General features: G+C 35.9%; 1 protein-coding gene across 3 annotated transcripts in view; it reads right to left on the bottom strand.

The window, feature by feature from the left end:
• The window catches only part of GOLM2 (golgi membrane protein 2), a 99,752-nt gene that overhangs the window by 58,121 nt on the left and 26,073 nt on the right, over positions 1 to 15,558 (bottom strand). For all 3 annotated transcript variants that reach the window (XM_025472956.3, XM_025472958.3, XM_025472957.3), the window contains 3 exons: positions 7,921 to 7,975; positions 2,317 to 2,419; positions 658 to 748 (listed from right to left, as the gene is read on the bottom strand). In XM_025472956.3, coding sequence (XP_025328741.1) covers positions 658 to 748; positions 2,317 to 2,419; positions 7,921 to 7,975 — 249 coding nt within the window. The remainder of the gene's footprint in view (positions 1 to 657; positions 749 to 2,316; positions 2,420 to 7,920; positions 7,976 to 15,558) is intronic.

The following is a 15,558-nucleotide window of genomic DNA, read 5'->3' as shown; positions in this document are numbered from 1 at the left end:
CAAAAATCTGGTTTCCTTAACTTCTAGTCCTATAGGTAACCTGTTACCACTTTTCACAATTCCATTTCACTTTACATTATAAGACTTTTTACAAATCATAGATGAGTTTACAAGGTAAAAAAAAAAAAAAAAAAGAATGTCCTAAATGCCTAGAAATTTTCAAATTCCTTCCATTTCTAGCATGGTCTTCATAATATTTATCAAACGAAAATGGATAAATTAATAAAAGAATTTGTCATCCCAGTGGCTAGTGTTTCATTTCTGTTTTAATAGAGGAATTGAGGATAAAAGAGATTGATAGTTAAGGAAAAGGTTTCCCAAGTTTTTTCTAGTTCTCAAAAGCATAAAATAAGAAGTAACTGATTTGTCAGTACAGTTGTATCCACTTTACAACCTGAGAAATATATTAATAGCAAAGATTATTTTTAAAAAACAGATAAAAAATATTTAGCGCAAAATTAGTTTTAAGTGTTGAAGTTATATTTTTGCAAATGTCTAATTTACTCAGTAATAAAAACACTGCAAGTCATTTTTAGAAATTGGCAGGCTAGAATACTTAAAAATACAATGTTTTATGAGAAAAGTACATGTTTTAATTTCTAAATTACAAGATTTATAACAAGAAGATATTTTGATTTAAGTATTTTTTAAATTTACCTTTTGTTCCTGCAAAAACTGGTCTGCTAACTTTTTAATATTTTCTTCATGCTGTGCTCTTAACTCCTTGATCTGTTGTCCACACTGAAAACTAAATTACAAAGTCATTCTTTTAGGCTATATTATCTTGGATTGTCTTCTCAAGTTGTCTAGAACTTGAAAACATCCATTTATAAAGATAAAGCATCCAGTTAGCAAGACAGTAAGCACGGAAGGACAAAGAGCAGACATAAAAATAGCTCACAGTCAAAATTCTTAGAATATTCGACTCTTTAATAGAGGATAAAGAATACTATAAAGCTTATAAAATAATAGAAATTAGAAAGATGAAAAATTATTTTTATAGATTGCTTTTATAAAGAAACAATCATCAAAGCCAACTTCAATCACAGAAGAGAAAAACATTATAGGAAACCATGAGACCATTATATAGTAATAGATGAAAAACTTAGAATTATGAGAGTTGATAAAGAGTGCAGCAGATGATTCATCCAGTAATTAGTATTTTCAACACAAGAGTCTAAACCTGAAGAAGAACAAAAATGGAACGAACCAATTAATAAGACAGAATGGAGCCATCAAGAAAAAAATGTGAAGGAGCAAAACAGATAAAGATTGGGAATTTCCACTGGACAAATGGTCAAAGAACACAAATACATTATTCATGCAAAAAGAAATAAATAGTTAAAAAACATACAGAAAAAAAATACAGAAAAATGTTAACTTTTACCATTAAAAACACAATTAAACTTCTTAGATGTATATATGGTAATACGGTAGTACTTTATTCCTATACCAGCAAAATTAAGTCCAAATTATAAAAACCAATGTTGGTAGGGGTATGGGAAAAAATTTATATCATATATTAGTATAACTATTTCAGAAAGTAATCTTTTATATAAGTGATAAAGGCCAATATAATATTCTGTCTCAGGAATACTCTATTTGAGAATATACACCAGTGAAATAACATAAGAGGGAGAAATCATTTTTGCATAAAGATTTTTATAGCTGGCATTCATACTAGTAAGATAAGGAAAATTCCTACAATGGTCCAGCAATTCAGAAAGATTATACAAACTAGTACATTAACATGCTGGAATAATATATCATCTGTGAATATGCTAACTCTCTAATCCTATAGATATTTTGAAAATTATTGAATACTATATTAGGTCAAAATACACAGTGACTGCTAGAAAGAGGTTCCCTGACCTCCTCACCAACTGAACGTAGAGATGTACATTCAAGAGGACTGAAATGCAGAGCAGAAGAAGCAGTTGGCACTCGGGCCCTCAGCTATTCTGGGGACACCTCCCAGTGTCAGTTTAACTTCTGGATGCCCCTCAAAAAGAACCATGGATTCTTCTTTCAGTCTTTGCACGTCTAATGCAATGAAACTCAGCCCTTGCTAGATTTTCTGGCTCACAACGAACTCTTCTATATGGGCTAATATCTTGTAAAAGATATTTTCATGGTGTTAACCTATCAAAATAAAAGAGTGTGGAATTCAAAGAGGCATAGAAAGACCACAGAAAAGTAATTTAAAAGACCTAAGGAAATTAAAGAAAAACAGAAACCAGAAAGGAAGAAATAAATTGTTCAAAAGTTGGACAAATATTCCAGATTCATAACTATTTGTTGCATATAGCATCTCACCTCTCATACTCCAACCTCTTCACAAGGTAAGTAGTGTTCTTCCTATAGTCCTGAAGCTGGTCTTCTTGTCGAAGAAACTCCTGACGAAGTTCAGCAAGTTGCTCTATCCACACAAGGTAAAAATTAAAGGAATAGAGTTTACTCACTCTAATGTTTCTTATCAAGAAGTTAAGGGATTTTAAAAATTTATACACTATTTAATTCTTTACTCAAACTCTGAGGCAGTAAAATTGTATAATTAGGACATTTAATTGCCTTTTATAACACAGCATGGGCAATAAAAATTTTTTAAAAGATTGATTGATTTGAAGTGAGGGAGAGAGAGGGAGCAGGGGGAGGGGCAGAGGGAGAAGGTGAGGGAAAGAATCTCAAGCAGACCAGGCATCCTGAGTGTGAGCCCGTGAGCCCAACAGGAGGCTCCATCTCATGACCCTGAGTTCATGACCTGAGCCAGAAACCAAGAGTCAGATGCTTAACCAACTGAGCCACCCAGGTGTCCCAGCAATAAAATTTATTTTAAAAACAAGATAGGGGATCCCTGGGTGGCGCAGCGGTTTAGCGCCTGCCTTTGGCCCAGGGCACGATCTTGGAGACCTGGGATTGAATCCCACGTCGGGCTCCCAGTGCATGGAGCCTGCTTCTCCCTCTGCCTATGTCTCTGCCTCTCTTTCTCTCTGTGTGACTATCACAAATAAATAAAAATTTAAAAAACAAACAAACAGAAAAAAAACAAGATAGTCTTGGGGCACCTTGGTGGCTTAGGGGTTGAGCATCTGCCTTTGGCTCAGGTAGTGATCCCGGGGTCCTGGGATCGAGTTCCACATCAGGCTCCCTATAGGGAGCCTGCTTCTCCCTCTGCCCATGTCTCTGCCTCTCTGTGTCTCAAATAAATAAATAAATAAATAAATAAATAAATAAATAAATAAATAAAATCTTTAAAACAAATAAATAAGATGGCCTCAGCAGCTTTCACATAAATCAGAAATATTAAAAAATTAGACAACTTTTCATATTACGTAGATATATACTAATTGTGGAAACTGTGCCAAAACAAAACAAAACCCTACCCAGCTCTTTAAACTTATCTGCTTTATAAAAGGGAGGCAGGGAATCTTATTTTTTAGATGTGTTGGTTATGGATACAGAATTCAAGGTTTATTTTTCATTCTAAATCACATATGAAAATCAATCAATCAATCAATCAATCAATCACATATGACTCCAAAGTTAAGGGTCAACCTACTTTAGATCTCATTTCTAGTTCTGCTACTAATGCTAGGCCCATATACACCATTAATTATATTTTCAAAGTTCATAGTTTCTGGACAAGAGCTCAAAGTTTTAGTTGTAATAAATAACATGAAATTCCAAGCTGGAGAGTAGATTAGGGCTTCACACTTTTTCTTTTCTTTTTTCTTAAGGGTTTATTTATTTATCCATGAGAGACACAGAGAGAAAGGCAGAGACACAGGCAAAGGGAGAAGTAGGCTCCTTACAGGGAGCCCAATGTGGGACTCCATCCCCGGATGGGGATCACACCCCTGAACCGAAGGCAGACACTCAATCGCTCAGTCTCTGAGCCACTCAGGTGTCCCTGGAGAGTAGATTAAAAATGGGGCTGATGCTCTTCCCTGTCCCCCTGCCAGAGAGGGGTAGGGTGAGGAGGAGTATAAGATGAGGAAAAAGGAGACTGAATCATAAGTAGGCTCCACACCTAACGTGGAGCAGGAGCCCGTGTGGGGCTTGATCTCACAACCCTGAGATCATGACCAGAGCCAAAATCAAGAGTCAGAAGCTTAACCAACTGAGCCACAAAGGCTCCCCAGATGGTCTTTTGTGAACATTTAATCCACAATCACTGGCCCCACATTTCTAGTGTTGCTCCGTCTTCATGTTACCTAGAAATACAAGAACTTCAGCCAGAGAAGAGATGTCAGTTTCTTAAAGAGATGATTAAAAAAATTAGCTAACAGCCTTAAGCAGTCAGCAAAAGTAGTAGTTAAGAAAGTCTTAATTTGTATAAATGGCAATAAGGGTCTTTTCTGTATAAGTAACATCTCTTAAGACTATAAAAGTACTATTATAATACTCTTTTATGGACGCAGAATTTATTTTTTTTTTTTACATTTATATATGATACAGTGAGAGAGAGAGAGCGAAAAGCAGAGGAGACAGCATCCATGCACCGGAGCCTGACGTGGATTGTCCCGATCTCAGGATCGCGCCCGGCAAAGGCAGCGCAAACGCTGCTGCACCCAGGATCCTAGTATTATTTTAAAGGCACTCCAAAAGTGCTTTGGATATAAATTTTCAAAAAGTAGATGTAAAAATATATTTATAATGTAATTATATACATATAAAGAACTGGACTAGAATAAAAATATACCAAAGTGCTACCAGTGATTATGTTTAGTGGTGGGATTCTGAGAATATTTTTTCTCTACTTTCCAAATTTTATTATGGAATCATAACTGTGACAATGACAACAAAAACTTAAGGTCAGATGAACATCTGCAGAAGTATATAATTAAAAGTTTAAAATATACATATTAGTAGTTATTGTATAATATAATAATCAGGTGAGAAAAGTTAATGATTTACATAAAATGCTTGTAGTTGATAATTTACATATTCAAGCCACATTTTTTTACTTAAAAATTTTTTTCAAGATATAACATTGTGTAAGTTTCAGATGTACAACTTGTTGATTTAATTCACTTATACTGTGAATGCTTACCACTGGAGCATTAGCTAACACCTCCATCATCTCACATAATCATAATTTCTTTTTGTGGTGAGAGCATTTAAGAAAAACTCTCTTAGCAATTTTCAAGTACATAATACAGTACATTAACTATAATCATCCTGTTGTTTATTAGAGCCCTAAAACTTATTCATCTTATAACTGAGAGTTTGTACACTTTGACCAACATTTCCTCATTTCCCCAGCTACCCCCAAACCTGGTAATCACCATTCCATTCTGCTTCTGTAAGTTTATTCAAGCCACATTTTAAATTTCTCTTTACTCTATTAATTCTCCAATACCTAAACATGGTTGATCTCCATAGTTTTTCATCTATTATATCCACCTCAGATAAAAGTAGCAAATCTGACACCAGGTATCCCTGAATAACACATTCTGCTTGTTACTTGATCCCTGGCCTCATCTTCTAAGAAACAGAGAACTAGAGGTAGCACAAACTCTGGCCTCAGCTATTGATGTTGATCCTACAGAGACAATGAGATCCCGGCAAGAGGCAGCAACAAAAAGCCTTGTAGCTTACAGATAGTTAGCCAGTTCAGTGAACCTGTGTTCTAGCAGGAAAGGATACATTACAGAAAGGCATGGCCATGCTCCTTCAATTTAACTCCAGAAGATTAGTGATGTAGTTAAGAAATGGGTTGCCTAGGACCAGCATTTAAAGAAAAAAAAAAAAAACTTACTTCTAGAAAATTCTGATTTCAAAATTTCTTTCCGTAACAGGCATAAAAATAAGGTGAACTATTCAAGATAAATCGGTATATACTAGAATGTCAGTCTGTTATCTCAGGGATTAAAAACCAATTCTCATTCCTTTCATTTCCAAAAAATATTAACTATCATAAAGCTTTTTAAAGAATCTTATTGTGTATTAACTCCATTATATCTAGTATTAATTTCAATGAAAATACTCCAATCTGGATTTTATAGTTGGAGTTTGCTTCAGTAGAAATAGCTCCAAAAGTGCAAAAGTCCATTTAAAAGGATATTCAATCTTAAGAGTCCAAGTTTCAGTAACTGCACTAAAATCAAAAGTTGCACAGTTACTGGGAGGCCTAGGTGGCTCAGTGGTTGAGTATCTGCCTTCCGCTTGGGTTGTTGTCCCAGGGTCCTGGGATCAAGTCCTGCATAGGGCTCCCTGTGGAGAGCCTGCTTCTCCCTCTACCTGTGTCTCTGCCTTTCTGTGTCCCCATGAAGAAATAAATAAAATCTTTAAAAAAAAAGTTGCACAGTTATGAGTTCAAATCAAAGCCCTTTTTGTTGCATCAGAGTATCATAAAAAATTTCAAAACATCTCAGGATCTAATTCAATGCACACAATACAATAAAGATGTTTACTCAGTAATATAGGCTGTCCTTTTCCACAGCAAAGACTAGCAGAAGCCACTGGACTTCTTACTCAACTGATCTATTATTATTTAATAGAAATATACTTCGCTGACAAGCAGAATCATTTGTAAGAAATAGCAAGCAGGAGGAAGCAGTGCTGACAGAATGGCAGCTTCTGTGTCATCCTAATATACTCCTGTGAGTCAATAAGAGTAGAACATAGACACAAATGTAACAAAAACAAATGTGGCCACCCAGGAAGTAAATTTCTAAGAAAAAGTCAAAGCTGTTCTAAATCATAGATAGTAAAAAATTAATAATTTCTATTTTCAGTTTACAACACATACACAAACAATGGTTTTGCCAGGTGAAGAGCAAAGACCTCAATAAATTACAAAGCTGGGATCCCTGGGTGGCTCAGCAGTTTGGTGCCTGCCTTTGGCCCAGGGTGCGATCCTGGAGACCCGGGATCGAATCCCACATCGGGCTCCCGGTGCATGGAGCCTGCTTGTCCCTCTGCCTGTGTCTCTGCCTCTCTCTCTCTCTCTCTCTGTGTGTGACTATCATAAATTAAATAAATAAATAAATAAATAAATAAATAACAAAGCTAGCTACTATCATAAATTAAATAAATAAATAAATAAATAAATAAATAAATAAATAAATAACAAAGCTAGCTAAGGTTGACTTCTTCAAGATGATAATAAAAATGTACCATCTAAGTCTATCTAAAGAGAGTCAAAGTGGTCATAGAATAAAGATATATATACTAAATTAGGAAGCATTTATTACTCACACATAAAAACTTAGAGTCATTGTTGCAAAGTTTTAAAATCATATAGTGTTGTAACTAAAGGATGTGATGGCGAAGAGGAGTGCTCTCCAGACCCCAAATTTCAAAGGCCAGTGATGGTGAATTAATGCAAGGCAAGCATAGAGTTTATTCTCCTCAACTATTATTGTTTATAAAAGTTTTAGTCATCTATTACTTCATCTAAGAGGGGAAAAAAAATATATATATATATGCACACATACTGCATATATATCCAGGTTTCTTCCTGGCTTCTTTCCAGGTTTTCTTTCTATCCTAGGTTTCTTTCTGTTCCCAGTGTTATCTAAAACAGTAAGCATCAGTAAGTGGGACCTATCCAAAGCATCCCTAGATCTGAATGGATTATTTTGGAAGTTGGACACAGTAAAGAGGGATTATCCCGTACCTTTCCCCTAGAAACTTGATAGCTTCTGAAGTTACAGCTCAATTTTCTTTCAGGCTTCTTTTAACAACATTTCATTGCATGAAATCAGTCTACCACACAAGATTTAGATGCAAATTTTAATTTACACTTATTATATATAAAGCAACATTAAAATTTTTTTATCCTATCTTAAGATGAAAGGATAAATGTCTTGCCATCAGAGGATCTTTGTTCAAAAATTTTATTTCATTTAGCTATTTAACTGAGGATTTTATATTTAGTGACCTTTATCTTTAATCTGTAATTAAGTTTCTTACCCTTTAAATGATGAATATCTGCCATCTGATATGATATGTTGCTCTGTAGTTTAACCTGAAAAAAAATTAAGTTTTCATTTTACTACAGAATATGCAGTTTTGCTCATATTTCCTTTTTCCCCTCTTATTCACTATGAGCTTGATCATAAATGCAAAAGAAAAATCCTTAATTTATACAAACCCACCCCTTTTCAAAAAAAAGAATTAGAGATAAACTCTGATTTTGTAATACACATTTTAAGTTTTCAAAGGAATACTCATTTTACTTAATATATATAATACTTAATATATAGTCTAATAACTTTCAAACATTTAAAAGTTTGAGTTGAATATTGCTTAATGAGATCTTTTTCCAAAATCTTACCAGAAGAGACCTCTTACTAACTCTATATTAAGAAAGGAATTAATTGTTTGAATCAGTTAATGGCAAATCAAAAGTAACTGATGCCTATTAAGCTCCCATAGTATGACAGATAACACACAGGACCTGTTGTGGTCACTGTTCTTCAGGAGCCAGTATAAAAGAGTAATAGGAATTTGGAAGGGTACCAAAATATGGCTCAAATTAAGGCTTAGCACTTACTTTAACTCTTTTGTTTAAAGTAATCTCTACATCTAATGTGGGGCTCAAACTCACAACCTTAAGATCAAGATTTGCAAGCTCTACCAACTGAGCTAGCCAGGCACTCCGAGGCTTAGTACTTAATTTAAATTAAAACAAGGCCTTGGAGAGCTAGGATGTCATCCACATAGAACTACTGTCCCAGTTCTTGCTTAAAGAGGTTTCACCCAATTGTTACATGCGACTAAAATATCACTACAAACAGGTTCTCTTGTCAACCTCAAGAGTAACTTTATTTGAAAGCCTAAACAGATTCATACTGATCAGAAGCAGCACCATGAATGCCAAAATGATTGTGATAAATACCTTCTCAAACTCTAAAGAGAAAGTTTTAATCTTCTTAGTTTGAAATAATTATAGATTTGTAAGAAATTACAAAGATAGCACAGAGAAGTCCCATGTACCCGTCACACAATTTCCGCAGTGGGTACATCCTATATAACTATGGAATAACATCTAAGCCAGAAATCTGACATTGGTACAACATGAAAGTACAATTCTATGTCATTCTGTCATATGCGTAGATTCATGTAACCACCACCAAAACCAAGATACAGAATTACTCTATCACCACAAAGATGTCCCTCATAATATCCTTTATGGTCAAATCTTTCCTCCTTCCTCACACTATTTCTAATCCTTGGTAACTACTAATTTGTCCTCCATCTCTGCAATTTTGTCATTTCATGAATGTTATGTAAATGGAATCATATAATATGTGATCTTTTAAGACTTTTTTCTGAGAGGAGCACTTGACAGGATGAGCACTGGGTATTATACTATATGTTGACAAATCGAAACGCCAATTAAAAAATATACAAAAGAAAAAGACTTTTTTACTCAGAATAACATTGTTGTTGCATAAATCAATAGGTCATTCTTTTTTATTGCTGAGTAGTATTCCATGATATGAATGTACTACTGTTTGTTTAAAGCATTCAACTATTGTATAACATTTTGGTGGTTTCTACTTTTTGGCTATCACAAATGCAGCTGCTATGAGAAAACTGTGTACAGATTTTTACATGAACATTAGTTTTCATTTCTCTGAGATAAATGCCCAGGAGTGAGGTTGTTCCTTTTCCAAAGTGGCCATGGCATGGCACTTTCATTTTGAAAAATTACTATACCAAGGTAAAATTACTATACCAAGGAAAAATTACTATACCAAGGTACTGGATGGCAGAGTATAAAACAATTGGAAAACACAAGAGCAGTCCCAAGGGATTAGTAGGTAAGGTAGCATCTAAAGCAGTATAATTATTGTAGGAATTCAGAGATGAACCTCAGCTGATATGATGAAGGAAAACTTCACGGAAGGGATTTTATCTGGAAAAAGGCATTGAAGACTAGGTAAAATTGTAAATTGGTAGAAAAGGGCTTTTTAAAAAAATATTTTATTTATTTATTCATGTGAGACACAGGGAGAGAGGCAGAGACATAGGCAGAGGGAGAAGCAGGCTCCCTATAGGGATCCTGATGTGGGATTCAATCCCAGGACCCTGGGATTATGACCTGTGCCAAAGGCAGATGCTCAACCACTGAGCCACCCAGGTGTCCCAGAAAAGGACATTTTATATAGAGGAGATGATGTAAGAAAAGTTGCAGAGGCAAGAAAGCATAAGGCATATATGAAGACCTGATCAAAATACTGCTTGTTTATAGTACATCATACAGGGAGAAGAAACAGTGGGAATGAAGCTTTGAGAAAAAGTCCAGGGAGGGCTCTTCAGCCCTAAAAGTCTACTTGTCAAACAGAGAGTCAGTGACTTTCAAATTTCAAATGAAAGTTTATTGATAACAAATAACTAATGAAAGCATGCCTACTCTAGTTGAAGCAGAAGTGGAAATCTAGGGGTCCCTTTTTCTTTTCCCTTAGGGTACTGGTGGCTTTGAAGAATAAAGCTTAAAATATGATGTTGAGGGATCCCTGGGTGGCTCAGCGGTTTAGTGCCTGCCTTTGGCCCAGGGTGTGATCCTGGAGTCCTAGGATCAAGCCCCACATCAGGTTCCCCGCATGGAGCCTGCTTCTCCCTCTGCCTGTGTCTCTGCCTCTCTCTCTCTCTCTCTCTCTCTCTCTGTCTCTCATGAATGAATAAATTTAAAAAAAATATGATGTTGATATTCAGTTATAAACAAGAATGAAGTATTGGTATATGTTACAATATGGATGAGCCTTGACAACACTATACATGCTAAGTAAAAGAAGCCATTCACAAAAGGACATGAGGTTTCTTTGTGTGGTGATGAAAATGTTCTGGAATTAGAGGTGTTGGCTGCATACTATCATGACTATACTAAAAACCAAGCTGAACTGCACACTTTAAAAGGTTAAGCTTTATGATATATGAATTATATCTTAAATTTTTAATGCAAAGAAATAGAAATGAAAATATCAAGGGTATTATAGAGTGCCAGACATGAAACTGGGGATAAAATAATGGACAAACTCCAGGCACTCAGGAGTTTATTATTTACAAGAGGTAGTCAAGTAACTAGTCAATTATAATATCATAAAATAAATGCTGTTATTACATCCTACAGACATGCCAAGAGAACTTAGTAGAAACACTTAAATCCTTAGGAAATGAAATGCCTTAGGGGAGTGAGAAGAAGCTTCCGGAGATTATAGCTAAAATATGTCCAATAGGAGGAGCAGCGTTTTCCTAGGTGGAAGTAGGCAGAGGGTAAGGAGGAAAAATATTAAAGGCATGTATGTGTCAGGGCAGTATCGGTGGCTCAGCGGTTTAGCGCCGCCTTCAGCCGAGGGCGTGATCCTGGAGACCCGGGATGGAGTCCCACGTCAGGCTCCCTGCATGGAGCCTGCTTCTCCCTCTGCCTGTGTCTCTGCCTCTCTCTCTCTCTGTGTCTCTCATGAATAAATAAATAAAATCTTAAAAAAAAAAAATAAAGGCATGTGTCAAAACTTAGAAGTGAAAAATACTATACATTACAGAAACTTCACAGAGTTCTAAGCAGCTGGTACAGAGACTTAGAAGGAAGTGGCAAGAAATACAGTCAGAAAGGTAAGCAAGGTTCATATTATGAAGGGTCTTGGCCAAAAAATGTGGATACGTTACAATGGCTACGGGCAATTTTTAAATGACTTCAAGCAAGGTAAAGAGATCCAATTTGCAATCTGACTTCAGTGTGATGAGTGGAACAGAGGGGCAGGACTAGAGAGAGGGAGACAGGGTAGGAGAGCAGGAGACTACTTTGTATATCAGGTGAGAAAATGATGGTGTTAAGTCAGGGGTGGGTACCTTATGGCCTGAGAGCCAAATCTGGCCTGCTTCCTATTTTGGTAGGGATGACAAGCTAAGGATGGTTTTTACATTTTTAAATGGGTGGGGAATCAAGGAAGAATAATAAATTATATGAAATATAAATTTAAATGTCTATAAATAAAGTTTTATGGGAAACAGCCACACCCATTCATTTACATATATATTATTTCTGGCTACAGTGATTGTGACAAAGATTATATGGCCCGCAAAGCCTAATGTATTTACAATTTGGCCCTTTATAGAAAAAGTCTGCCAAACTCTGGTCTAAACTAACAAAATGAGAGCAGAGAAATATATATATATGGGAAATGTAAAAGGGAAAGAAGGAATGAATAATCTTTTTTTTGTTTGTTTGTTATTTATGATAGTCACACAGAGAGAGAGAGAGAGAGAGGCAGAGACACAGGCAGAGGGAGAAGCAGGCTCCATGCACCGGGAGCCCGACGTGGGATTCGATCTCGGGTCTCCAGGATCGCGCCCTGGGCCAAAGGCAGGCGCTAAACCGCTGCGCCACCCAGGAATCCCAGGAATGAATAAACTTGATGATTGATTAGATACAGGGGTAAAAGAAGAAACATCAGTGATGTTTAGATTTCTAAAGTAGGAAACTAGATGAGTAAGGTTGCAGTAGTCCACAATAGGGAAGCAGGAAAAATAGACTTATGGTGGGAGGGAGAAGTGGGGGGATGATTTTTTCAGATTTGGACCTGCTAAATAGGAGGCACTTGTGACATACCCAAGAAGAGCTTTGGAAGAGGTCTGGAGCTTGGGCACCTATGATTTGAGAGTCATTAGCATATGAATGGCAATTAAAGCCAAGGGAATGAGATCACTGGTGGAAAGCTACAGAGGCAGCAGGAAAAACTGACATCAATTGCTATGTGATCAGCTGATCACAAAGAACTGCTCTCCAATCATTTGTAATTAGCCATGTTTATCTTCTTCCCCCCTCCTTTATTTTCATGATCCAATCTTCTTTTTGCCTTTTCTTGCCCCTCCAAAGAACATAACCATCTTTTAGTCTTGTTTTCAACAAGTTAGCATCACTTTGTTTTTTATACATTTTTATGATGTTATTCCAACTTCTCTACATTCTATTTTAAACTTGCCTTTTAAATTGCTAGAGAGGGACACCTGGATGGCTCAGCGGTTGAGCATCTGCCATTGATTCAGGGCATGATCCCGGGTCCAGGGATCCAGTCCCACATCAGGCTCCTTGAGTGGAAACCTGCTTCTCTCTCTGCCTACATCTCTGCCTCTCTCTCTCTCCCTCTGTCATGAATAAATAAATAAATCTTTAAAAAAAAATTAAAATGAAATAAAAAATAATAAATTGCTAGAGAGATGCTGTTCTTGAATGCGAGGCTATGAGTAGCCTCAGCTTCCCTGAACTCTTTTGTATTCTTATATATGCAAAAAAAAATTTTAATGGAGGAAGGGAAATTCCATCTACAGACCACAAAAATAGTGCAGGATTATATGAGCAGTATTGCTTTGTTCTTATCACTTTAATTTTCTCCCCAATCTTCTTTATTGAGAATGGAGATGCTGATCCCAATGGCTCATATATAAAGTCCTCACATTTCAAAAGCTGCTCTGGAACAATATATTTTACATGGCATTAAAGAGAAAATCATAGCTTGTCTACATAAAAGCTTTTTCTTAATCCAAGCATAATGAATTTATTTCCCATCCTATTCCTTTGCCATGTAAGAATTTTTCAGTTAGCTTCTCAGAACCCCCTTATGGCATATTGTTCCCCTGGCATCTCATGTTCTCTATTATTCCTGTCAATCTTTCCAGCAGGAGTCTCATAATAATCTTATATTTAGTATTTAGTATTATCAACAAGTACTCACTTCCTATTAACACTAGTTTCATTGTGCAAGTTATCTCACCTTCCAAATGCCTTTGAACAGAGATGCCAAGGATTTGCTCAAAGATCTCAGGAAGCCCAGCTGGTAGATCATTAAAAACTCAAAAGTAATCATCCCTCTACAACAATTTCACTATATTGCTCATTTTCAGAATCTAGATGTCTGCTAAACTATTTGCTCATCTTTTTGACATTGCAATATCACAGGCATCTGATCCCTCTTCTCTCCATATATACACCTCACTCAGCCAATTCTTACCTAGCTCTTAAAATGGTTTCATAAAGAATCTTTCTAACATTCAATGTTATCCTGTTAAGGAAATCAGAATGTGTGTTTGTTTTTTTTTTAGTATATGTGCTGCTGAAGCGAGCACCTGAATGTGTTTTTAGCTATCATGACACTCCTTCCCTTCTGATTATTCCTCCTTGTAGTTTTAATTTTCTTCTGTTCTAACATGAATTTGCTTACCTTCTAAATGACTCCACCAAAACATCCCAGTTGTTTAGAAACTAATTTGAGTTCTCACTATTGCAAGATTAGAAAAAAGATATTTTACCACAAAAACTCTGTTGGAACTGGCAATGCTATAGGAATACTTTCTTTTTTTTTTTTTCCTAAGTATATTCCAGACAGGTAATAGTACATAAATTCTAAGAAGTATTATTTAATCCTTTTTTTATGAAAGAATTCTCATTGTCTGGCTTCACAGGTCCCTTCAGGTCACTTTCAAACTTTTGCCAAAATACTCTTTTACAATATGCAAGAAAGATATCAAATAATTTCTCTTTCAAATTTCTTTGGGGATGAGAGATGTGTGGTAAATAGACACATGTGTACACAAACACATCCCCAGACCCTGCCTAATTTACATCTATGGTCAGATAGATTCCAACATACTCTTCAAAAGCCTACAATGCTCAAAATGCCTTGCCTGATTCTGGGAAGAGCTTCATATTTCACTCCTGGCAAAAACAAAACATTTTATCATACACAGTCCTATTTCTAGTAAGAACGTCAGCTTGTTTCTCTTCTACTCCCAAGGTTTATCAAAAATGAGAATTCCATGAGAACAGGAAATGGGTCTCTCACTCATCCCTGTGTATCCATCTCAGTAAATGTTTGCTAAATGACTCCCTAGGTTTTCATGCTCCATACTACTTGTACTACATATTTTTCTTCATTTTATTCATGTTTGTATATGCATTTTATTCTTACTTATATAATTCTAATTATCTTTCAAGACTTCTTCTAAACTCCTTTATTTCCCCTTGTTATCAATTTCATTGCCGTAGGCTTTACTTTCCTTCTGTAATGCTTGTTTCTCTGGGATTTGGAGTCCATCTGTGATTGCCTGATTATCCATGCTGTCTTTGGCCTTTTCCATGTTAATCTCTTAAAATGTGTTAATTATCATTCTTGAGATCTTTTTTTCCTCTCTTCCAAGACATGTCCTTTAATGTTTTCTTTAGTAATAATTAACCTTTTCCTGATATTTTCCTATAGCACTTTTCACTCACCCCAGATATTTCATCTATTTTCCTCTAATCTTTCTTCCTCCAATACTTAAAACTTTATATTTTTACCACCTCTTTCTGAAGCTCTTTTAAATCCCTTCCCCAACCCACATGGCTACTTTGAATTAATTTTGGCAGCTGTTACCAGCTCAGTTGGTCTGCTTCTCTTTTCATTCTGGGACCTTGAAAATGGCTCAGCTGTGCATGCTTTTTCATTATGACCTGTTCTTGGGTAATCAGCACAACTCTGACCATTAATCCCAAAGGTTTCATACAGTTGGCTTTCTACAGATGTCATTTCTGGCTCCTTTTTTTCCACACTAGAAACATTTTCCTTA

This window comes from Canis lupus, chromosome 30 (genome assembly GCF_003254725.2).
Source record: "Canis lupus dingo isolate Sandy chromosome 30, ASM325472v2, whole genome shotgun sequence".
In the NCBI taxonomy this organism is placed as follows: Eukaryota; Metazoa; Chordata; class Mammalia; order Carnivora; family Canidae; genus Canis; species Canis lupus.
The sequence above is the reverse complement of the archived record's forward strand: the minus strand, read 5'-3'. Positions and strand labels throughout refer to the sequence as shown.